The sequence below is a fragment of the Marmota flaviventris genome, chromosome 10 (assembly GCF_047511675.1).
Source record: "Marmota flaviventris isolate mMarFla1 chromosome 10, mMarFla1.hap1, whole genome shotgun sequence".
NCBI lineage: Eukaryota > Metazoa > Chordata > Mammalia > Rodentia > Sciuridae > Marmota > Marmota flaviventris.
This window is the reverse complement of record NC_092507.1, coordinates 58,027,896-58,052,685: the sequence shown is the minus strand read 5'-3', so window position 1 is coordinate 58,052,685 and position 24,790 is coordinate 58,027,896. Positions and strand designations below refer to the sequence as shown.

The window sequence follows — 24,790 nt, the reverse complement described above, 5'->3', positions numbered from 1 at the left end:
TCAATAAATTTGCTATTTCACATTAAAATATAAAAAAGTATAACAGTGGCCTTTAACCTGCCACTTTTATGTACAGAATTTAATTATTACAGAATAAATGATATTTATTCTATTAAGTTTATAAAAATTAATGTAAGAGAACCTTTAAGAGCAGTCATTAGGGATTAAAAGGACCCTGGAATACAGATTGATATCACACAACACAGGAATATCACAATGGGATTTGATAATTAGATTTATTTTTAAAAAAATAAAGAGTAATAAGTACAACCTTAAATCAATAGATTTCACAGTAGACTTTTCAAGTATTTAATTTTTGGCTATGGCAATTAAATGTAAACCATTGCTTAGAATGCTCTTTTCAACAATATGCAAAAATATCTTGCTTGATTTAAGAACATTCATTTAATAACTTCTTCATAAAACATCAAAAGTGAATTACCATTATATTGTAAACATGATCAAAATAAATCTTAGGCTATGAAAAGAAGAACATGATCCCCAAAAGCCCCACAAATCTCACTTCCTTCAGAGGCATATGTATAGCAATATTAACAAAATATGAACAGAATTGACCTGTTAGTTACAATAAGATGTACAGAAAACTGCTTTTAACAAGGAAGATTCCCTAAAAGGTTACAGTGAAAGATCATCCAGTACCTTAAAATTTCATTTAAACATTCTGCAAAGGCACATTAATGGTCTGTTCAATTACTCAAAGGATTTGATCTTCTCAGCAAGCAGCTTCTAAATGCAGTTCTGGAATGTTAGTCGCAATTTCCACTTGAAGGGTGCTATATTAAACAGTGCACAAGAAAAATACATTATTAAACCTATAGCAAAGACTTCTCCGTGAGAAATCTCTTCTGAATGCTATCACCCTTTAAATCGGCACTTTGAGTTTTCCCCACATTTATCCACCCTGTGTATTATAGGAAGAGAAAATATTTCGAATTCTGTGAACCCACTCTTGGTAAAGACAGTGACCACTGCTCCAAGATTAAACACACACACACACACACACACACACACACACACACAGTCTCTCTCTCTCTCTCTCTCTTTCTAGTAAAACTTACTGCTGCCTTCAAAGCTTGATCTAGATCTTCTAGCAGGTCTTTTTCATCCTCTAAGCCCACAGAGAGTCGAATCAGTGTGTCACTAATTCCAAGGATATCCCTGTCATTCTTAGGCACTGATGCATGGGTCATGATTGCCCTGGAAGAAGACATGAGAAAAATTTTTGATCACTATATTATATCAGTGGAAGCACATTTCTTTTTTTTTTTTTCTTTCTCAAGCAAGCTAGAATTTTATTTAAAAAGGAAGGTGGAAAAAAGACTCAGAACTCCTGGCATAGTGTACCTGGGAGAAGTGAGAGTACCCATGTTTCTGTCTTATATATTACAATTAACCTTCCATTTTTTTTCTGCTCCAAACATCAAATTTTGTATACCCTCATAACTTTCCACAGGCAAAGAAAAGGAGGAGGAGGAGAGGGAGGAAGAGGAGGAGGAAAAGAAGAAAAATTATCAAGTGAAAAGCGAGATTTCTAAATCCTATTTATACCATTGGTAAGACACAGGCAAAATAGACGCTGAAAGAAGTACTAGTTAAGCACACCCATACAGGAGGGAGATGCTAGCCTACAGCATGCAGATTTGAACACTGCCTGAATGAGGTTTTGACCACTAGTCCCATACCCCATATCCAACCTGCTACTTTTAAGAGGCCACTTGGACCAAGAGCCTACAAGAATTAATTTCCTCCAGATCAATCAATGGATCAATCTAGAACTGGCCCTTCTGAGGCAGATCAGGGAAAGGCAATCATTGAGCATCAGGAATTCCAACAGGTAACCCAGGACATAGAGGACCTGAAGAATATTTCAAACTAACTAGAAACTCATCATCATTATCAATATGGGTACAATAAAGCATCTATTATGTGTCAAGCACTGTAGGAAGAATTGAAAACCAAGAACAATGAGTTATTTTCTTTATCTGAGATAATAAAGCAAGAGATAAAGACTATGATAATTCACAAAACAAAATAACCTACCAAGAATACCAAACAAGTATAGACAAAAGGACTGCTGGAGTTCAGGAGGGAGAAATCTTTGTGGATTAGGTACCAGGGAGGAGAGACTTAGAGTCTTATTTGGCCCCAGTACAAATGTTGCCACTGATACTCTTCCCTTGCCTAAACACCACCAGCAAAATCTGTGTCTAAGTTGCTTATTTCTATCTCAGTTCAGACCCATGGAAACAAATACTTGGGAGTAAATGAAGTTCACTCTAACAAGCTTTGTATACACAAGCATCATCCTTAAAATGTTCTGCCCTGGCAGGTTCTTAATTCCTTAGAAGGAAATGCAGGTATGGAAATAAGAACTTAGGTCTCAGAGACCAGTAAACATGGGTATGAATATTATCCTCTCCATACACTGGCTTGACCCTGTAAAAGTTACCTGTACTCACCACTTATTTCTTTATCTGAAATAATAATAGATAGCACCTACTGTGTGTTTACCATGAGGCGGGTTTGCATGGTAAGTCATTTTTTGTTTAAAAAAAAAAAATGGACAAAACCTGATTATAATACCTATCTTAAAGCTCTATCTCAGACAATAAGTGACAGAATATCTATAAGTACCTGGAATGTAGTAGATGCCTAATAAAAAGAACTCATAGTAATCATTAATGTTTATTGGGTACTTAATATGAACTAAGACGACTAGCTTAGGGATTTTTTTTTCCCCCATGTTCTCATACCAACCCTAGGAACTAGGAAATTGAGATTTAGAGAGGAAGCATAACTTTTCTAAGGCCCCACAGTTAATAGTGTTGCTAGGATCAATTAAAAAAAAAAAAAAAGTGTTGCTAGGCTGGGAGACCAACCCAGCACACTGTGGCTCCTCTTCCTGAATTCCTGATTGCAATGCTGCTCTAGTCTCAGCAGTGTGGGGAGGCACAGAATGGGTTGGTAGAACAGACAAGCCCTGACCTAAATTCACTTGTCCACTGGCATGCAGTTGTGGCCTAAGCTGCAGTGTCTGTGGGCCAAGCAACTTTAAACCGAATCCCTAAATAAATCAGGAAACATCTATTTTTAAGAAGGGAGCCTTAAAGTAATACACATTTTATTACTGTGAAAAATACACTAATTTTATGTGTGGAGTGTGCCCTCTTGTGCATCCAGACTTTCTAGCAGGCATCTTCTTAAAAGACTACTAATAAAGTTGGGTTAACTGAATTATTTCAAATCGTTATCTGAGCATTTTCATTTTTTAATTTTGAGATTTTTTTTTTTTAACTATTCCTCCAACAGTGAACTACCACAAGAAGGCAGGAAATATGTCTAAATGTTGGTAATCCCTGACATTTCTCAATATATATAAGTACATAATGCTTCCAGGCACAGTTATCCCACAAATGTGTATAAATATTAAAACACAAAAACCAACCACATGCATTGAGAACAGCTGAAAATTGCTAGGTAATGATGTTGACTTACCCTTGTAATAATTACAACATAAGGTCACAGCAATATATAATAAAGGTAAAATATAGCTTAGAAATGCTTGGTGGGACAGGTAATCAATAAATAAGAATCAATGCTTTAATTATTAACCCCTTACTTAAGTACTTTAATTATTTCACGGATTAAAAAAAAAAGAAGATGCTTAATGGTTAAGTACCTGGTGAAAACAAATCTTAAATCCAGATGCAGAATCCTTCGATATCCCTTCACTATTTTTGATGCAAAGCCTCAAGAGTGAAGTCGTCAACATATTCCTATGTGACATTTGAGTAAATTAGCTAAACTTAGTGGGTCTTTGTTTCCTAAGCTGTTGCACTGCAATATCTTAATCTACTTCCTACTCTAATATCCTCAGGTACTTTGATAAAATAGATGAATTTTTTTTAATTTGCTCGGATGGTGACAGACCTGGACTATCAGGTCAGAGTTTATATATATCCTACAGACTACATGGAACCATTAAAGGTTTACCCTACAGAGGGAAGAAAAGAAACAGATTTGGCAGTATCTAGCAGGGCTCTTCTCTGACAAACAAGGGTATGGAGGAGTTTCAACAGAAACACATTCTATCTCCCAAGGAGCCTTGATAACAGGTTTTCCAGGACAAAGTCCCCAAACTCCCTTCCAAGGCAGGTGGGGTTAAAACAGGTGGCCCTCCCTTAGAGATCAACAATCCTTGGATAAAATGACTGCTGGAATCTCCTTCAGGCAACACAGTGAAGGAAGCATCATTTGGGAGGACATAGCTCACTGATAAGTTGCCTATCATGAGATTTTGTCAGGGCCCCCATCCTGACCAAGGTACAGTTCATTCTGATTGGTGAGTGCTATACAATTCTTACTATTAAATATCTTTAATTTTATTCCTGATTTTGTCAAACTCCATTTCCAGACAACCATGAAAGCTGATTTAAATTTTAAATACTGAGAGCTGATATCAGTGGCACATGCCTATAATCCCAGACTGAGATGGGAGGATCACTTGAGTTCAGAAGTTTAAGATCAGCCTGGGCAACATAGGTAAACCAAGTGTCAAACACTAAAATTAAATTAATCACTGAGAAAAATAAAAAATATACTTACGGAAGCTCAACAAGACTTTCGTATCCTCCCAAGCTTTCAGCAAGAGTAAACAACTTTAAAAAAACAAATATAAATTTAGATCTTTCAAAATAAAAATACTAAAATCTAATAGTTAACATTTTTAATGAAATGGACCTTGTATAAGGAGGATTGGGAATGGCGGTGATTATGAATGAAATACATATTGGGTAAGAAACTTAGAGAAATAAATGAAAATAAAGTCTATTAACAGTGACATCATGGATTAGATATATTATGTTTAAATTCTAAGACATTAAAAGCTGACTAAAGTGAATTTCCTATATTATATTAATTTAACATGAGCTCTAAAACTTCAGAATGATTACATTTGGATCCAGCTCTGAGACTACCCTTTAAATAAAAATCTCTAAAACCCTGCCAAGGTATACACACTTGTTAATATGTATCACTTATTAAATGAATACATTCATTTATCTCCCTATTGGAGTAGGGGGAAAACTCAGATTTAGGTTTGTGCATGGTTTGTTCCCAAAGGTTTATATACTGGATGCTTGGTCCCTGGTGTGGTTTTTTCCCCCAAAGGTTAACTCATTGGAAGCATGGTCCTCAGTGTGTCAGTGGGACCTTTAAGAGGTTGGGCCCAGGGGGAGGGTGTTAGGTCACTGAGGGCACTGCTAAATCAGGTAGTTCTTTTGAGTTGGTTCTTGTAAGAGCAAATTACTTTAAGAGCAAGCCTGGGGGCTGGGGTGTGGCTCCGTGGTAGAGAGCTTGCCTAGCACGCATAAGGCCCTGGGTTTGATCCTCAGCACCACATAAAAAATAAATTAAATAAAGATATTTAAAAAAAAAATTTTTTTTTTAAAAAGGAGCAAGCCTGATCCCCGAATGGCTTTTTGCTTCCCACCTGGCAATGTGATCTCTCACTCCCACGCACAATACTATCTGCCACTAAGCCCTCACCTGAGGCCAAATCCATGGGGCCATCTGATTTGTACTTTGAGCCTTCGTAACTATTAACTAAATCAACCTCTTTTCTTTATATCCAGCTTCGGGTATTTTGTTTTAGCAACACAAAATGGACTAAGTGTCAAAGTTTCATAGAGTTTTACAATTTTTTTTCCTTTTTTGGAGATGGAGTTTTTGGTACATTGCCCAGGCTGGTCTCAAACTTGTGAACTCCAATGATTCTCCCACTTCAGCCTCCTGAACAACTGGTACCAAAGTGAGAATCAACAAACCTGGCTTAATTTTACAAATATTTTTACATTCATAACTATTAAATTCAAAATATCTTCTAATTTTAGAGATGGACAGATTTGAGACATCTGCAGAGCTTTGATTAATCTGGCTACAATCTGCTCAATAACTCTGTGGCATTAAACCATCAAAGTCCATTATTCCATGAGGTCAAGGTAAGCACAGTGCATTCATGGCTCCTGAGAGACTCCTGCCTTTGTGAAAGTTAGACAAAGTCCTTTTCTTCCCTCACCTTAGGCATCCTCTTACCTCCAGCCTGGGAGGTGCAGGCCATTTGTAAGGGGGACTTCATAACAGCCTTTGTGCAATTGTCACAGAGTATTTCATTTGAAGAAGGGTTCACCTTTAAATACATTTGTAAACCAATAAATGGGAATATTCTATCCCTCTAGAATTAATGATAGGGTGTGCAGAGTTAAGGAAATGAATATATCCAGATGCTATGGACTCTTGTCTACATCATTTTCAACCCCATGCATTTCGTGATAAAGAGGCTTGGGGGTGTGACCTACAGCTTCAAAACCTAAAGTAAAAGATAAGGACCTACTGTAAGGAGGTCTTACCTCCCCATTTAAAAACCTGCTTTGAAACTTTACCTTTAGGTTCTTAAGGAAAGTCTCAGCATGTTGAAGAGTGCCCTTAATAAAAAAGGTGATCATCCCTGAGCAACCTGTGCATTGGCGCTTTGCCAACTCATGCTGTGGGTGGGAGGGCAAACCTGTAATCACAAGGCATGATAAAAGTCTTATTTTAGAGTCAAACATAATTTCAAAGGGAAAAATTTTTCACTGACAATTTAGTAATCTGCAAATCAGTGTTAATGCCATCTTCATATCTGACTACTGTTCTGGCCCACATCCACCTTTCCAGCTTTGCACTGACATACATCTTTCTGTCCTATCCATGCTCTAGTCACACCAGCCCTCTCTATGCCAGCCAGCACTCCCTTTAATCTCCAGACCTTTGTACATCCTGTCACTTTAAACTGGACTTCCCTATTTAATTACATCCTTCTGTAATTTCTTGATGAATATCTGTCTTATCCACCAGATTAGCTCCATGAAGGCAAATCCATTTCTTTTTTAATAATTGGATCCCATTTCTTAGCAAATTGTGGATCATGGTTGGTAAATTTAAAATAATTTGTCAACTGAATCTGAAATACCTTGTTCAAGCCCTTTTAATAAATGCTACCCATTTTTCAGGGCAAAATTCTTCTTCCTCTCTGAATTCAAGATGAACACTGTCAACAGCTCTTTACAAAAGTACAGAGGGGACACTTAATCTCACATATATATTTCTACCTTGGATTATCTGTCCTTGGGGACAAAATCTGAATTGTCCTGTATACCCATGACTACATTACTAGATGCCTCAAAATATCTTACAAAAACTATTTATTTAACAATACCACTGTTTAAAATCTGGTAAAATAAATTCAAAGATGACATTGTGTCAATTCTACATGAGCTTTTCTAGATTCTGAAAAGGGTGAAGGAATTCAGAAAAAGAAGTAAGAAAATCTCAGGGGAATTGTGGTGCATAAGCATCAAGACTGAATGGGACAAACCTCTATCAGATTAAAGCTAAGCTGAGCTAGTGCTAAAGACTATACTGTCAAGTTTATGAATAAATCAATGAAAAAAGTACAATATTGTGATCTTGGAATAGTTACACACAAGCCCTAAAAGCTGAAGACCATAGCAGAACCATCTAGTCTGTAAGACTAATTTCTTAATGCCCAAGCATCATTAGAGTATAGGTAACTCATGGCCAGAGGTCAAGTCTGTTTATTCCCTATTAGACCCACCAAAGAGCCTGACACAGCAACATTCAATAATAAACAAAAACAACACAAAAATATACACATGCACCTAACTTACAAACAACTATTACATAAACAGGATACTAGTTCTGGCATAAACATATCTGCTTAGGAACCAGATTCACATACCAGGATAAATAACTTTTTCTACTCGGGGATTAGATTCTAGGAATTGGGCAACAGCCATTCCATTTTTGAAATGCTTCTCCATTCGGATTTGTAGTGTCTTCAAGCCTCGAATGCAGAGGTAACAGTCCATAGGAGATGGAACAGCTCCAAGAGCTAAAATGAACACATCTTGGATTAGCATGAAAGTAGGGTAGGGCCCAGAAAATTCTCTTTCCCTACTTTTCATTATAGTGAATCTGAGAAGTTAGCTATGAAGCTCAATGTTTGCGTTTTTAGGCAGAAAACTACAATGTTAAATTCAGAATCATGACAATGAAACATAAAATATACTTAGGGAAAGGTGCTTTATAATGAGAGGGGAAATAAATGTCCTATAAATTAAGTAAAACCACAATAATATAAACTTTTGAAAATATAAAGAAAAATTCCTGTGATTTTAATGACATGACATACTGTACATTGTTTACCCTAATATTGCTTTGAAAGATTATTACAACATATAGAAAAAATAGTTCAATTGTAATTTTTACTGAACATTCTACCAATATCCTCTTTAGGCTTCATGTAAAACAGCCTATAATATCACATGCCTACAGATTACACACCTCATTCCTACATTTTACAAATAAATGGCCATTTATCAAGTAATATCTTGGCTTCTCTCTTCAATGCCCCTTTTGCCTATTTCCTAAAAGGGCATTTTTATTCTTAATTATGTCTGTATCTCTCAAACTAACATGGTTAAATCTTCATTCATACTTGAGATAACTAAAATACTATTCAACTGGAATTGGGGTTTAGACCTATCTATTGAAAAATGTGAGCGTATACGTGAATACTATTTAAAATTAACCATCCATTCCATATATATAAAAGGCATAGAACATAAAAGCCAACATTTCAAATATTTTGTTTTGCTTTGTTTAAGAAAATAAAATCCATTAACTCTTGAAACTAAAATTTACTGGGCTTTAACAAATTATGATTAAAATTAACATGGATATGAAAATAACAAAATTCATTTTCTGTATCATGTTATACATACTATACATAGTATGCTATAATTATAGTATTTTTATAAACCCATTTTTTTCTTCTTTCCTGTAACAATCAGAATTTTTCTTTCTAAATGTTTCACAATATTTCATGGAAATGCAAACATACATAAAATGTAGTCACTGATAGCTTACAAGGAAATCCAGGTTCTTTTTTTTTTTTTTTGGTATCAAAAAAAAAAACCCAGGGATGCTCAACCCCAAGCCATATCCCCAACCCTTTTTTGTACTTTATTAGAGACAGGGTCTCACTGAGTTGCTTCCGGCCTTGTTAAGTTGCTGAGGCTGGGTTTGAACTCATGATCCTCCTGCCTCAGCCTCCCAAGTCTCTGGGATTACAGGCATGCACCACTGCACCCAGCTCAGGCTTTTTAACACTTACCATTTTGCAAGAAACGAAGTCTATCATGGATGTCTTCAGAATTAACAGACACTATGCCCATTACAACATCACTGTGGCCTAAAACAAAACCAAAACTTTTATATAAAAATTTATGTCTATTTTTTTTATAATTTCCAAAATGTAACTTTCCCTCGAAAAAACTCTCGGTTTTGTCCTATAAAATAAAAACAAAGTATTTCTTTTCAAGCTGCAAACAGGATAAAAGCATAATCTTATATAGTAAATCTTAATCCTTTCCTCATGAATCACAAACATAATTTTGTCTGTATAAATCCTATATCCAAGCAACACTATTTTTTTTCTTTCTACAGAAGTCACAGATAAAGCCTACATAGAGTGGAAAAAAACAAAGACCAACAGCCCTGTGCTATTTTCATCTGCTAATGAAAATAAACAAGCAAATGTGAACTGCTTATCTTACCATTCATGTATTTTGTTGCAGAATACATACAAATATCAGCTCCCAGAGCCAAAGGCCGCTGAAAGAAACAGAAGTTTGGGTTTTTAAATTTTTATTTTAAATGAGAAACCATTTGAATATATTGTCTATTTACAATTGTTAATCCCAGTCTCATTCTAATCAATACTAACTTTGCAAAAATATGTACACCTTAAAATTTCCAGGATCTATGCTATTATTTTGCCTTTGACTCGTTCACACCAAATGCACATAAAATGGAACCTGAAGGCACAAGTTTCCTGCTAATAGCAGATAGACCCAGGTCAGCCTGTTTCTTCATAGCAGTTGCTGACTGACCCTTAAATTTATCACTTATAGTAGAGACATTGACAAACACATAAAATATGTGTTTATGTCAAGTAAATATAAACTAACCTAGTTAGATTTTTAACCATTATAACCTTATGAGATATGCTGAGGTTACTGACACTTTGTCATGATCTTGACTCCTAATTATTCTTTTATTATAGCAGTTTTACCAAAGAGAAAGTCACTTTATAAAGAAATTTGTTTGAATTTTCTTCTGGCTAATCCAGATGCAAATTAATCAGGTAATCTTAAAATGCATTTTTTTATCATTAAAATTATTTTTGACTTACTAATAAATAATACATTATCAACATCTTTCCATGTACATTTTCTTTAACATAAAAGTGTATGAATGTGTTTTGACCTCATTAGAGTTGTTTGATGTTTGGGAGGTATCATTATGGGTAGATGTGGGATGTTTTCATTTAAAGTGATTCAAAAAAAAGAATGCAAGGTATCATTCAAAGCATTCTGTACTTGAGTTTGCTCATCTGTAGAGCGAAGAGATCAGAGATGATGTTAAGTTGTCTTCCAGTTCTAACATTCTATCATCATTATGGCCAACAAAGAAGAAAAAAATAAAAACAAATGCCTAACATCAATGTCACAAGAACCATGATAAATACTTTATATAACCCAGTGAAATATTGTACAAAATACTTTACCTAACTTAATAAAATCAGTATCTTTATGGTTTTCATTGAACTTATGAGGAAAAGGGACTAAGAAAAAAAGATTGATCATTCAGATAAGATAATAGAGCCAGGACTCACTCCAGAGGTGCTATTCTGAAACTTCATACTGATATGTTCATTTTGCTTTATTTGAAACTTACAGAATATCCAAAAGACAAAAAGCAAAGAAGAAAGGAACATATTCAGTTTTTTTGAAGGTAAGACAGTAAGAGGACCTTTTCAAAAAGAGATTTGCTTTATGGAACCAGTGTGTGTGGCTACCCCAGGATGGTGCAATTTCTGAAAAATTCTACAATGAATCCAAAGTGCAATGAAGCAAAGGCCAATCCTTAGCATGAAGAACGTGATGTGGCCTTCAGAAAGGTAGAAAAATTGGACTTATTTTGGTGATTAGTCATAGGAGAAAGAGGGCTAGGTCTCATGAGTAACTTGGGCAGGGTCAGGCTAAAAAATTCATGCAATTTCTTTGAGAATACACAGGACATGCTGTGACTTAGCTAAAATGATCCCAGAGTGTATTAACTTGTCTAATGTAGAAGGCACATGTGTTGGGATAAACTAATGCAAGACTGAAAATCACTTGTGACAGATGATGCCAAGAGATTTACCAGGAACCAAAGGTAGAAGACCCATGAATCTATCTGAATGCAATGCAGCCAGATATGTTTCAGGAAAGAAAAATAAAACATGGTAGCAACTTCAAATAAAACAATGAATTGGGGCTGGAGTTGTGGCTCAGCAGAAGAGTGCTCTCCTAGCACGTGCAAGGTGCTGGGATCAATCCTCAACACCACATAAAAATACATAAATAAAATAAAGATATTGTGTCCAACTACAACTAAAAAAAAATTATATATATATATAAAATACAATGAAGAACAGGTTTATGCAAACTGCTTAGGCAGCTAGCCAGTCACATGGAGGTAGCAGTCCAAGTCAATTGTGGGGACCAAAACAATCAGTGGGAAATGTCATTAACAGTGGAAACTTACAAACAGCTGCCTAAGTACAATAAGGTACAATCAGGAAGAGAAGAACAAGGAAAAAGTCACTCTTTACAAGGACAGAAAATAGGTACTCAGAGGAAAGGGAGGGAGAACACATGGGGAGAAGGCAGGCAAGTTGTCAGCAGAGACACCCCAAGATGATCCATCCAAAATAACAAAATAGAAAAGAAAGAACCTGGGCAGAAGGAAGACAGAAAAAAGGGAAAGGAATGGAGGATGTATGAAGGACTGTGCTGAGAGAAAGATAAATGAAAAGGGATAAGCAGGGAAAAAAAGATAATTTAAAAGGAGCTGCTATGGCCTGAATGTTTGTGACCCCACAAAAGTATGATGTTGAAACCTAATCACCAATGTGATGGGGAAGGGGGCTTTGGAAGGTGATTCGTTCTAAAGCCACACCATTTATGAACAGAATTAGTGTCTTCATGAGGTAGGCCCCAGAGAGCTGCCTGGGTTCTTTTACCCTGTGGGGATACAGAAGAAAGTGGGCCCTCACCACCCACTGAATGTGCTGGTGCCTTGCTCGTGGACTTCCTGGCCTCCAGAACTACGAGAAATAAATTTCTGTTTATAGGTCATCCAATACAGTATTTTGTTATAACAGCCCAAACAGACTAAGACAGGAACACTATAAAACGTAAAATGTAAAACAGATGAAGTAGAAATTTCTAATACAAGTAAGTTAAAGATACCCAGGTCTAGGCATAGTTTATATGATGCTGAGGGAAGAAACACAAGAAAGAAAGAAGAGGGAGAAATGTGACATACTGAGAAGTCATTGAGTATAGCTTTTCTTTTTATTTACACATCCTGAGTTGGGAACATAGCTCAGTGTTAGAGCTATTGCCTACCATGTAGGAAGCCCTGGTTCATTCCCCAACATTGCAAAAAAAAACAAAAAAAAAAAAGAGTTCACCCATCCTAAGAGACTCAGAACGCTCTAATTGAGATAATTCTTTAAAAACACAGGTATAATACAAAGTTTGAAATGATATTAACTAATGGTAGAAAAGATCCAAATTTAATTCTTTGCCTAATCAATAATTGCAATTAGATTTCATGAATTTAATAATGATTTTAATGTCAACTCTTCCTTCCTTTGCTAACTATAGATATCAGTGTGATCTACTCATCAGGCCCAAAACACTGATTTTCATTTACCTGGAAATATGCCGACATGAAAGTGTTATCCACAACCAAAATAATGTTTCCATGCTTATGGACAGTATGTGCACAGACTTCAATGTCAATCAGCTTCAAGTTAGGGTTTGTGGGGGTTTCAATCCAAACCATCTAAAATAATTTGGTACATAACAATAGTTTGTAAAAATATACTACCCAAACATACATCTCATATAACAATTGAGGAGTCTATATTAGATAATGGAAACACATGGACAATGAAGTTGGAAGGCTCAAATCTGAATCAGCTTCTCCTACAATTCTTGAAAGGCCAGACCTAAGTAACTTACCCTGTACCTTAATCTTATATAGAATTTGTGAAAAGATCAAATGAGACAATATCTAACTTACCCTGTACCTTAATCTTATATAGAATTTGTGAAAAGATCAAATGAGACAATATATATCTAAGCAGAAAAAAAGCACTAAAGTTAATTATTATAATAATTTTCCATAAGAAGTAGGATTATTCCAAAGACATAGTTGAGTGTCTAGAAATTTTGTTCTCAGTGACAAATAACAGATTCAGTAAGAATACATTCTAGAGCCAAGCATAGTGGCCTGTAATCCCAACTACTTAGGAGACTGAGGCAGGAAGATCTCAAGTTTGAGACCAACCTGGCCAACATAGCAAGACCTTATCTCAAAATAAAATTTAAAAAAGGCTGGGGATATAGCTCAGTGCTTGCCTAACATGCTCAAGGCCATGGGTTCAATTCCTACTACTGCAAAAGTAAGAAAAAAAATATATATACTAGAATTTTCATTAACAAGAATTATGCCTACGATGCCAAAAATATCCCTAATACTTAAATAATGCCATACACACTAGAAACTATACAAAATAAGTGCCTAAAACTGGAGGAACAGCATGGGCTTTAGACTAAAGGACAAAAGTGACAGGCACAACAGACAATCTGGTCACAGCTCACTTAAGAAGGAGGCAATACATTTATCTGGGTATCCTAAAACCTACCATAATTCAGGCACATTATAGACACTTGATAGTTAAATGGGGTAGAGGTCTGGTTAAATAGATTTTCTACTCTGAAACTCCACTACAGAAAATGTAAGGTAAATTAATGCATATTCTATAAAAAAAAAAAAAATCTTCATTTACTTAAATATCTATAAAAATGGTTTCTGGGTAAGAATTTTTTATTCCTACAGATAATTAAAAAACAAAACTAAAACATGAAAACTAAGTAAATAAATATATAAAGTAGGTTTTACATGGACTTTAAAATTCTACTTCAAATGACAAGTCTGATATTTCAGAAGGGAAAACGTATTAATTCAAGTCAGTAAAAAACCCATATATATATAGTTGTGAACGAAACTGAATAACTCATAATTTGCTTTCCTCTCTTAGACTCAACCAGCTATTTAAATAAGTGTCTTTTCTCTCCAACAAGATAAAAAAACAAGTTCCTTAAAAAAAAAAAAAAAAAAAAAGCCTTGATTACCAAAAGCTAAACTCCTAAGCTAATTATTTGTATGAAAAAGATTTTCATTTTTTATCATCAACTGCCACATAATCTTGGGTCCAATTCTAACCTTTTAATCCTTAGTAAAATGCTGGAAAAGACTGACTTATAAATAAAGGAAAAGGACACTGGTCTTTCTTTTATTCACACAGAATATAAATGAGGTCCCAAGAAAGAATATCACATCTGCCATTCATTCAGGCACAAAACACCTTCCGGTAGCACACAAGCTTCCCAGGATGGAAGCTAAAGATTGCTTGTGACCCATTCTCTACTTCTATTATTTGCAGAAAGTATCCTTTAGAGCCCTGAAAAATCACTGTGCTTAAAGGTTTGTGTTTCTTATAATCCAATCTCTCTGAATACTTGTTACCAATACTAGCTTGGTAATTCAGTTAAGAACTGCATGCGTTTGCATTTTTTTTTTTAATTCTTGCAGTGCTGAAAATGGAACTCAGGGCCTCATACATGCTAGGCAACTATTCTATCACTGTGTTACTTCCCCAGCTCATACAAAGAAAAATTTTAGTAATTACCACATATCCAGGTACTATACCAAGCATTGCATTATCTCATTTAATTTTCACAACTACTTTGCTATAAAGCAGATACAATTATCTTCATTTTACAAATGAAGAAAGAGATTTTGATAAATAATCTTCCTAAATAACATACCAATTATGAATCAGAATTAGAATTCCACTCTAGAATTTGTGTATGAATTCCTAATCATTATGCTATAGTGCCTGGGAGATGCCAGTCTATGCTAATTTTGTCAATTTTTCGTGTATATATATATATACATTTTTTTTTTTTTTTTGGGGGGGGGGGTCCTGGGGAATGAACCCAGGGCCTTGTACATGTGAGCTAAGCACCAAGCACTCTACCAGTTGAGTTATATCCCCAGCCCCCTTCTAATAATTTTAATTCACCATATAAATATACTAGTTTTACTTTCAAAGAAAAATTTTTGAAATAAAGGACCTAGTTTGAAAAAACTTTTAATTCAGATTTAAATTATATTCTCTAATAAACTGAAATGATGAAAACAGGACATCACAGAGAAAGCAGAAAAAACTGAAAACTATGGGCTGAGGTTGTAGCTCAGTGGTAGAGCACTTGCCTAGCATGTGTGAAGCACTGGGTTCCATTCTCAGTACCACATATAAATAAGCAAAATAAAGGTCCATTGACAATTTAAAAAAAAAAAAAATTAAAAAAACTGAAAACTAGTTAAATTACCTTGGTTTCTGGTGTAATTGCTTCCTCTAGCAATTTGGTTTTGGAACAATCAACAAAAGAAAGCTTTAATCCAAATTTAGCAGCCACCTGCCTGAAGTACCTGTTTGTACCTGAGGCAGGAGAGAATCAGAAAAATTGAAAGAGCATTATATAAAGGAATTTCATTTCTTACAGGTATAATCACTTGAAAAATTTAAAGATCCTTTAATCACCAACAAAAATGCAACTAAAAGATATGTTAGGTAAGCATTTTGGCTATCCAATATAGCACAGAATATTAAGTTTGGACTTTGGAGATTCAGGAGTCAGATAAAATATACTTGATACCTATAACAAAGGGCATGAAGCAGAAAACGTTCCTCAAAATATCCAATCTCTATTCTTCAAACATTAAGTGATTTTACCCCTGAACCATCAATATATTTTGTACAATTTCTTCTTAGTACTCAAATCTAAAAGAAATGAACCAAGGTCAATAAAATGTTCAAAATACATTTTCAATCTGGTTACACTTTAGTAAAAGGAAGTAACTAGTTACTATTCTTTATACTTTCCCAGTGTTTTTGTTATGTGATTCTAAAAGCTTTAACAGATAATTTTTTAAAAAATTTAAGACAAACTACTAGCTTTTTGTAGTACAACAAGAAAAATCATTCAGCTTAGAATAATGTATTTTATAAACACTGTTCTAGGTTTGATTTTTTACATATGCAAAATTTAAAGAAAAATTGCTATTATTGATAGTCAACCAAAAAAAAAAAGATCAATGATAAGCTGCATTTTTGTGTTATGACCCTAGAAATCTGAAAGAGAATGCAAAAAAACTATTAAAAATTTAAGGATTTTGTACCTGTTTGCCATGCACTATACTTTATTACCTGTTTGTAATGCACTATAATAGTAACCAAAGAAATCTCTACAGTATCAGTTCAACATACTATTATAAGAACCCAAATTAAAATACAAAGCACTATGCAAATTTCTGAAAGATAAAATGATTACTCAGGGCAAGTCCCTTACTTCAAAGAATTTAAAAACTTAATTTTTTGTTCAGCTAGGAGGTAGAGATAATGATAATAATATTCCAGAAGACATCTTCAAATATTTAGAAGCATTTGGAATTGTTTGCACATTTACAAAATTCTTTGCTGTTTTTAACACAGAAATCAGTCTTGAGGGCTGAGTATATAGCTCAGTTGGTAGAGTGCTTGACTCACATGTACAAGACCCTGCGTTCAATCGAAAGAAAGAAGGAAGGAAGGAAGGAAAGAGAGAGAGAGAGAGAAGGAAAATCAGTCTTGCTTAAATGTAAGAACAAAACTGTCTTCTCCCACCCAGCACCACTTGAATAGTCAACATGTAAGCCCTTGGGAATTGGCCCATTCTAAGCATGGGCTTCAAGGTGTCCCAATCTGTGAGACACCCCCACCCCACCCCCTGCAAAGGTAAAATGCTAAACACTGGGTGTGGTTTTAAAGACATTTAAAAAAAAAAAAAAAAAGAGATCCCTATCTTTCAACAAATTTTTCAAAAGATTCCCTAAAGCCAAAAGAAAATAAAAGGGGAAGAGGGTGGGTAGAGTTGAACTCTTTGAAATGACCTAGGTTATAATTCACTTTCATTGCAGGTAAAAAAAAATTAAATAATGCTAGAACATTCTCTCTAGAAACTTTATCTTCTGCACAGCAAAGGAAACAATTAGGAATATGAAGAGAGAACACACAGAATGAGAGAAAATCTCTGCTAGCTATTTTTCTGCAAGAGGATTAATATCTAGAATATATAAAAAATTAAAAAACTTTACAACAAAAAAAATCAAATAACCTGATTAATAAATGTACAAATAATTAAAAAGACACTTCAAAAGAAGAAAATCAAATGGCCAACAAATACATGAAAAAATCTTCAACATCATTAGCAATTAAGGAAATGCAAATCAAAACTACACTAAGATTTCATCTCACACCAGTCAGGATGGCAGTCATCAAGAATGTAAATAATAAAAAATGCTGGAGAGGATGTGAAGAAAAAGGAACACTTTCATGCTGTTGGTGGGACTATAAATTAGAATAACCACTATAGAAGTCAGTATGGAAGTTCCTCAAGACATGCAACCACCATATGACCCAGTGATCCCACTCCTTGGTATTTACCCAAAAGAACTAAAATCAGCATATTAAAGTGATACAGCCACATCAATGTTTATAACAGTGCAACTCACAGTAGCCAAGTTATGGAGCCAGCTTGGTGTTCATCAACAAATGAATAGATAAAGAAAATATATATACATACACAATGAGTTTTATTAAACCATCAATAAAAAATGAAATTATGGCATTTGCAGGAATATGGATGGAACTACAGGTCATCATGTTAAGCGAAACAAGTCAAACTCAGAAGCCAAGGGTTATATGTTTTCTCTCATGTGCAAAAATGAAAGAGAAAAAGCGAAAAGGAAGGTGGAGGTAGACCTCCTAAAAATCAAAGGGAGATAGATCATTAGAGAAAAGGGATGAGGGGGTAGGAGGTAGGGAAGGAAGGGAGAAATGCTGGGGGTGTGATACTGGCCAAATTCTATTGTTATATTGTGTATTATAACAATATAACAGCATTTTCACAACAATGTAAAAATGTAACAACAAGTCATATCAATATGTATCACTATAATACACCAATAAAAAAGTGGGAAAAAAACCTATTATATCTAAAACAGAATATGTCTGAATGTTGATGAAATCATGCATCCTCATTCTAGCAGCTTCAGTATAACTTTTATTAGACAATCTCTCTTATATTATTATATCACATATTTTAACAAATTATATTGTTATATTAATAAATAATGTCATTATTAGCTGACACTATATTGGATGGATTACCTACCTCCATACACATCATCCATGCAAATAATTTGGTCTCCTGCTTTTAAAAGATGAGTAATAGTCATAGTGGCTGCTAAACCCGAAGCAAAGGCCAAACCTTAAATAAAAATCAAGTTTGTGTAAGCTGACAACGCAGACTACAGGTTAAAAAAAAATCTACAGTATTTACTTGCATTATTCTATGTCCCTTTTTCTTCTGATAGAAGGCCAGCCACCATTGTTGAATCATCAGAGGTCCCCTGATTAATGCCATAACAAATCCCCCTTCCTATTTCAAGAACAAAATATCTTTTAAATTACATATATATTGGGCTGGGGCTGTAGTTCAGGTGCAGAGTTCTTGTCTAGCATGGGTTCAATCCTCAGCACCACATAAAAATAAATAAAATAAAGGCATTCTGTCTATCTACAACTGCAAAAAATAATAATAATAAAATTTAAATTACACATATCTATATACAAATGGATAAATTATATTCAACTTATACATAAATTATATATAGATATATTATAGGTAATATGGTAATAATATTGTAGGAGTCACATTCAAATATTTAGAAGCACTTGGAATTTATATCATATATTTATAATAATATATCAATTATATATTGTGTATATATAAAATATATATGGTGAGATACTTTTGTCTTACATCAATTCTATATTAATTAAAACATTTCTAAGAAGCATTTGAAGAAAATAATTCTTTTTTTTTTTTTTTTTTTTTGTACCAGGGATTGAACTCAGGGGCACTCGACCACAGAGCCATATCCCCAGCCCTATTTTGAGGCAGGGTCTCACTGAGTTGCTTAGAACCTTGCTTTTGTAGAGACCCTTTGAACTTGCAATCCTCCTGCCCCAGCTTCCTGAGCCTCTGGGATTACAGGGGTGTGCTACTGTGCCCAGCCTTGAAGGAAATAATTTCTTACAGAAATCTGAGATGGCCGAGTGCAGTAATACATGAGTATAATCCCAGCAGCTCAGGAGGCTGAGGCAAGAGGATTGAGGCAGGAGGATCTCGAGTTCAAAGCCAACCTCAGCAAGTTGGCAAGACCCTGTCTCCAAATATAATATTTTAAAAAGTGCTAGGGATGTTGCTCAGTGGTTAACAGCCTCTGGGTTCAATCCCTGGTACCAAAAAGAAAAAGAAAAGAAGGCCTATAGTCAATTAAAGAGTGTTTTAGATTTTTTTTTTTTTTTTTTGGGGGGGGGGTACTAGGGTTTGAACTCACGGGTACTCAACCACTGAACAATATCCCCAGCCCTTTTTTGTTGCTTAGCACCTTAGTTTTGCTGAGGCTGGTTTTGAACTCATGATCCTCCTGCTTCAGCCTCTCGAGCCACTGGGATTACACATATGCACCCCACCAAGCCCAGTTCATTCATTAATTTATGAATATGCAATTCAGAAAATATTTTAATAAAACTCACAAAGCTGTGTATGATAAATTTAATGATGAGAGATACATAAGACACATATTTTCTATTTGCTATTCTGTTCTTTTTTTATTATAATTTATATGAAAAAATACAAAGATAATTTAACAGTAATCCACTCCCCTCATGGGGAAAAAAAAAAATCTCAGGGAGGGAATTCCAAGTCTCTGAGAGCATATTATCAAAAGTTATTGACCATTGCAAATGAACCTTGGTGCTATTCTCAGACACAAGTTGTCAGATGAATGAACCAGAATATAAGAAAGTTTCTCTTTTCATAGGTAGAGTTATATTTAATTTTTATCTATGTATACTGACTCTTCAGATGAAGAATGTTGTTCACATGAATACTAACCAATAACTGCTGGCATTTTGCCTCTTTACATATTTATTACTACCCAATGGTTACACATATGCATATTAGATCAACTGAGACACGCAGACAAAAAATTCGATGTCTCTGACAAGAGTTTTGAACATGCAAATCTTTGTTTCCTTCCAGTTCTACATTCTGTGTCTCTGTGATTTTTCTGACACATTTTTAAAGGATTCTAGACTGCTGTGAAATGCAAATCACTTACCGTACTTGGCCCCATCCAGGGCTGCCACTGCTTTTTCCAAGCAATTCCTTGTGGGATTTCCAGAACGGCTGTATTCAAAACCCTGAAGAAAAGAAATAAGAATTCATTCAAAGAGCTTTAAGTTTATTATGGGGGATGGGGGGGATGTGGCTCAAGCGGTAGCGCGCTCGCCTGGCATGCGTGCGGTCCGGGTTCGATCCTCAGCACCACATACAAACAAAGATGTTGTATCTGCAGAAAACTAAAAAATAAATATTTAAAAAATTAAAAAAAAAAAGTTTATTATTGGGGTCTAATGGAGATAGCTCCCCAACCATGGGTTCACCCTACCATCATGACTTTCTATTATTTAGTTATGATATGTCTTGACATTGGACAGAAGTATGACAGTGTCATGGCATGATGGGTATGAAGATCTAAAGATGATCAGACTAGGTTAGAATTAGGCATCTGCCACTCATTAGCTGGGTGTCTGTCAATAAGTAAATAACATTTCCAAGATTCAGTCTAAATGGGGGAAGGGGATGGGATACTTAGTTCATAAAATTGCTATGAGACTAAAATGAAATATGTGTCCACTGCATATTTCCTCGCACATATTAACCATGGTAAGTGGAAATGGGGGGGGCAGTTTGTAATATTACTAATATTATTATGTTCGACTCAGCTTATGCATTAATCTGAAGACACGAAGAAAAAGAATTCCATGAGTTAATAAAGTAAACCTAATTCTAAACTGTATTACATTACCTAAGAAATAAGCAATGAACCAGGCACAGTGGTACATGCCTATAATCCCAGCTACTAAGGAGGCTGAGGCAGGAGGATCACAATTTTGAGGCCAGCCTGAAGAACTTAGCAAGTCCCTGTCTCAAAATAAAATAAAAAGAGCTCGGGATGTAGCTCAGTGGTACAGCATTTGCCTAGCATGTGAGGGGCCCTGGGTTTAATCCCTAGTATGACAATAAATAACAAGATAGATAGATAGATAGACAGATAGATAGATAGATAGATAGATAGATAGATAAATGTGAAACAAGTTCTAGTTATCATTAAACAAGAAGGTATAAACAGATCCTATAAGTGCTCAGAGTTCAGATCTCAGCTCTACAAGAATAACTCCAAAAATAGGAGTTAGCAAAGCACCTCCACATAATACATTGTTAAAAATTTGCATAATACTCCTTTTACACATATGGCACCACAGAGTTCATCTTCATCCGGTCATTTTATTTAATCCTCAGGACTTACTTTGAGGAAAGTGAAATCAAATATTATAGGAACTCAGGAGCATCAAAACCAGAATTCAAACCTAAAATTTGAACACCGAATTTAATTAAGAAACCTATGTTTTTTTCTTTTTTCACCCAGTTCAGATAAAACATAACAAAAAAACTACCACTCTTCACACCTTTGTTTCTGATTTTGGAGTTCTCGTATTAGCAATAATCATTTTTTAAAGTTTTATTGTGGTTTTTTTTCTTGTGTTTTTTTTCTTTTAGTTTGTTTGTATATGGTGCTGGGGATTGAACCCAGGGCCTTGTGCCTGCAAGGCAAGCACTCTACCAACTGAGCTATATCTCCAGCCCCTGTTTTCTTGTTTTTGATAAACCAAACAGATATATATTTTGTAGGGCTCCAAGATGTCATCACATCTCTACCATTACCTGAAGCTGTACCTATCAGACAGGAAAAAAAAAAAAAAAAGATCCCCACACTTTCATTAATTTTCAAATATTTACCTTTGTAAGGGGAAAGAGGCATATTCTAGGGGCAAACTGCCTCACCTATTCAATGGCTTTTCAAATGTAACTAAAGAATCAGATGCTTCTCATTCTGCTCTTCAAATTCCCTTTAGTGCTCTTACCTGTTTTAAAGATATGAAGCAATCTTATGGATTTAACCATCCCTCTTTGTTTTCTAAGAACATTTAATTATTAATATATCTGAATGATTAACTTTTATACTAGGTTCCAAAGCTTGAGCAGTCACTCATTTGGTAAACCTATACAAGGAACAAACCACATCTTGGAAGAGAAGTTGTATACACATTTTGATCAATATACAATTGTTTTTAGTATCCTAAACCATTGTAAGTGCCTTTAGAACTCTATCTCACAAAGCAACTCTGTAAGACCTTTTCTTGACTAATGTAATACATGAAAATGGTTTTCAAAGTATATTCCAGGCTTGGGACCTTCAAAGTGTATTTAACTATTTTCTTCTGAACTTCAGTAACTTGTAAATACCACAAGACACATCTAGTATGTCACTAAAAGTAAATAAGCTATGCAATTAGGAAAGAGTGCTCTCTAACAGGTTTATAAGCCATTTATGTACGAGTCTGTGTCAGTTCCTTTCCTATAAAATGTATACAATGTCCATCCAGCCCTCTGACCTGGTTGTTGTGATTGAAAAAAAAAAAAAATGTAAATGCAAATATGTGAACCAAAATACTACTACTGAGTAATTATTGTGTAGTACACAGCTTCACAAACATTAACAATTTATGTGTAGGTACTATTATTATCTCCATTTATACAGGATCAGTCTGAGTGAATAGGTTAAATAACTTCCTTGATCAAGGTTACCCAGCTCAGAAGAGGTGATGTCAGAATACAAACCTATGTCCTTTGACTATATGACTTGTGCTCTTAATCACTAAGCCATACTGTTTAAATGATGCAATTAAGTAAGTTGTTACTAGTATTGTTAAAGAATAGCACAAGGTAGCCCAGCTCCTAAGAGGGATTCCAGAGCAACTCAGAATCCCAGCTCTACCACTTATGAGCCTATGCTCATTGCTCATCATCCCTAAATCTCGGAAAAATGGGAATTAATTTGGACTGGGGTTGTTGTTAGGATTAGAAAATTCACTATATGTAATACACATAATATAAGTTGAATTTGGCACATAGTACATAATAACTATTAGCTGAATACAGCTTCTAGGAGTATTCTTAATTCTACATGATTTCTTAGACCCCCTTAATTTTTTTTTTTTTTTTTTTTTTTGCAGAACTGGGAATTGACCTCAGTGCTCTGCCACTGAGCTACATCCCCAGCCCTTTATATTGTTTCTTTTGAGACAGAGTCTTGCTAACTTGATGGAGCTAGCCTCTAACTTGCCATCCTCCTGCCTCTGCCTCCTGGGTAGCAGAGATTACAGGCGCGCACCACCGGGTCTGGCCAGATCCTTAAATTTTTAAAGCTGACTTCTTACCGTGTCTTTAAAATTTTTGCTGCTGAAGTTTACTCAAACCTCATATTCGAAATGAAAATTTGCCAAAATTACACGAATTTCTATTCAAATCTACATGGCAAGTTGGACAAACTGCTCCTTCCAGTCCTGCTCATCAAAAGAATTATGATCACTGGACCAACTAACACAAAGCTTACTGCAAGGATTGCAGAATAGAAACACTTTTAATTTATAATCCATCTCTTTTTTTTTTGCCGCCCAGCTCTGCCTGTACCGCCCCCAGACAAGCCCAGCTCACCAAGTGCTGGCCGGGCGCCTTCTGCTTGAACGTAGTGGAGAGTGAAATGGGAGGCACCACATCCTGGAAATTCCATTGCTCCGGTTCCTGTCCGGCATGGATGGCCTGCGTGGCGAAATGCTGGAAGCTAGGTAGGAAACCGTGTGGAGAGGCGTCTTTTTCCTGCATGCTGAACTGCAAAGGAGAAAGCGTGGGGGCAGTGAGAAATATCTAAGTAGGAAACCCAACGTTGGGAAGGAAGAGAAACAGAATTAGTGAAGCGAGCGAGAGCTAAAGCACGCTGGCTGAGCCAAACCCCGGTGCACAATAGCCGAGCTCTGGCTGGACCGGAGACTTTATTCGTACGCGATCACCTAAGGGCGGAGCCAGCACCGACTAATGAGCGTAAGCCCCGACGCAATCCCTGCTCCTCATTGGCTGGAAGCAGAGGCGTTGCCTAGAGCGTCTCCTCCACCGCCCTCCGGCTGCAAAAAGTGAGGTGTAGCGAGTCTGTGGGACCACACGGTGTTGGGTCCTGCAGGCTGCAGGTGACATTCCTGAATGCCGGCGCTGGGGAAGCTGCCATACTGTCTCCTGGGAGCCACCCGGAGTTTGTGTGACCTCGGGCCGGAGTTTTGCCCAAGACACGAAGAAAGACTAACTTGGTGTTGAAACCTAGTAACTTGTAAACAGGTCACACAAATAGCCTACTCTTGCTAAACCCTGTGCCCCTGACACCCCCACCCTTTGTC

At 35.6% G+C, this 24,790-nt stretch overlaps 1 protein-coding gene across 1 annotated transcript; it reads right to left on the bottom strand.

Moving 5' to 3' along the window:
* Window positions 1–217: 217 nt before the first annotated feature.
* On the bottom strand, window positions 218–24,356 carry Cth (cystathionine gamma-lyase). Its single transcript, XM_027949551.3, has 12 exons — window positions 24,060–24,356; window positions 20,560–20,641; window positions 18,543–18,638; window positions 15,660–15,769; window positions 12,910–13,041; window positions 9,699–9,756; window positions 9,257–9,334; window positions 7,820–7,972; window positions 6,462–6,583; window positions 4,627–4,679; window positions 1,080–1,218; window positions 218–794 (listed from the first exon to the last, which is right to left on the bottom strand). Exons 1-12 carry the CDS (start codon window positions 24,225–24,227, stop codon window positions 768–770), a joined length of 1,218 nt encoding a protein of 405 aa, XP_027805352.3. The 5' UTR covers window positions 24,228–24,356; the 3' UTR covers window positions 218–767.
* Between the last annotated feature and the right edge of the window lie 434 nt (window positions 24,357–24,790).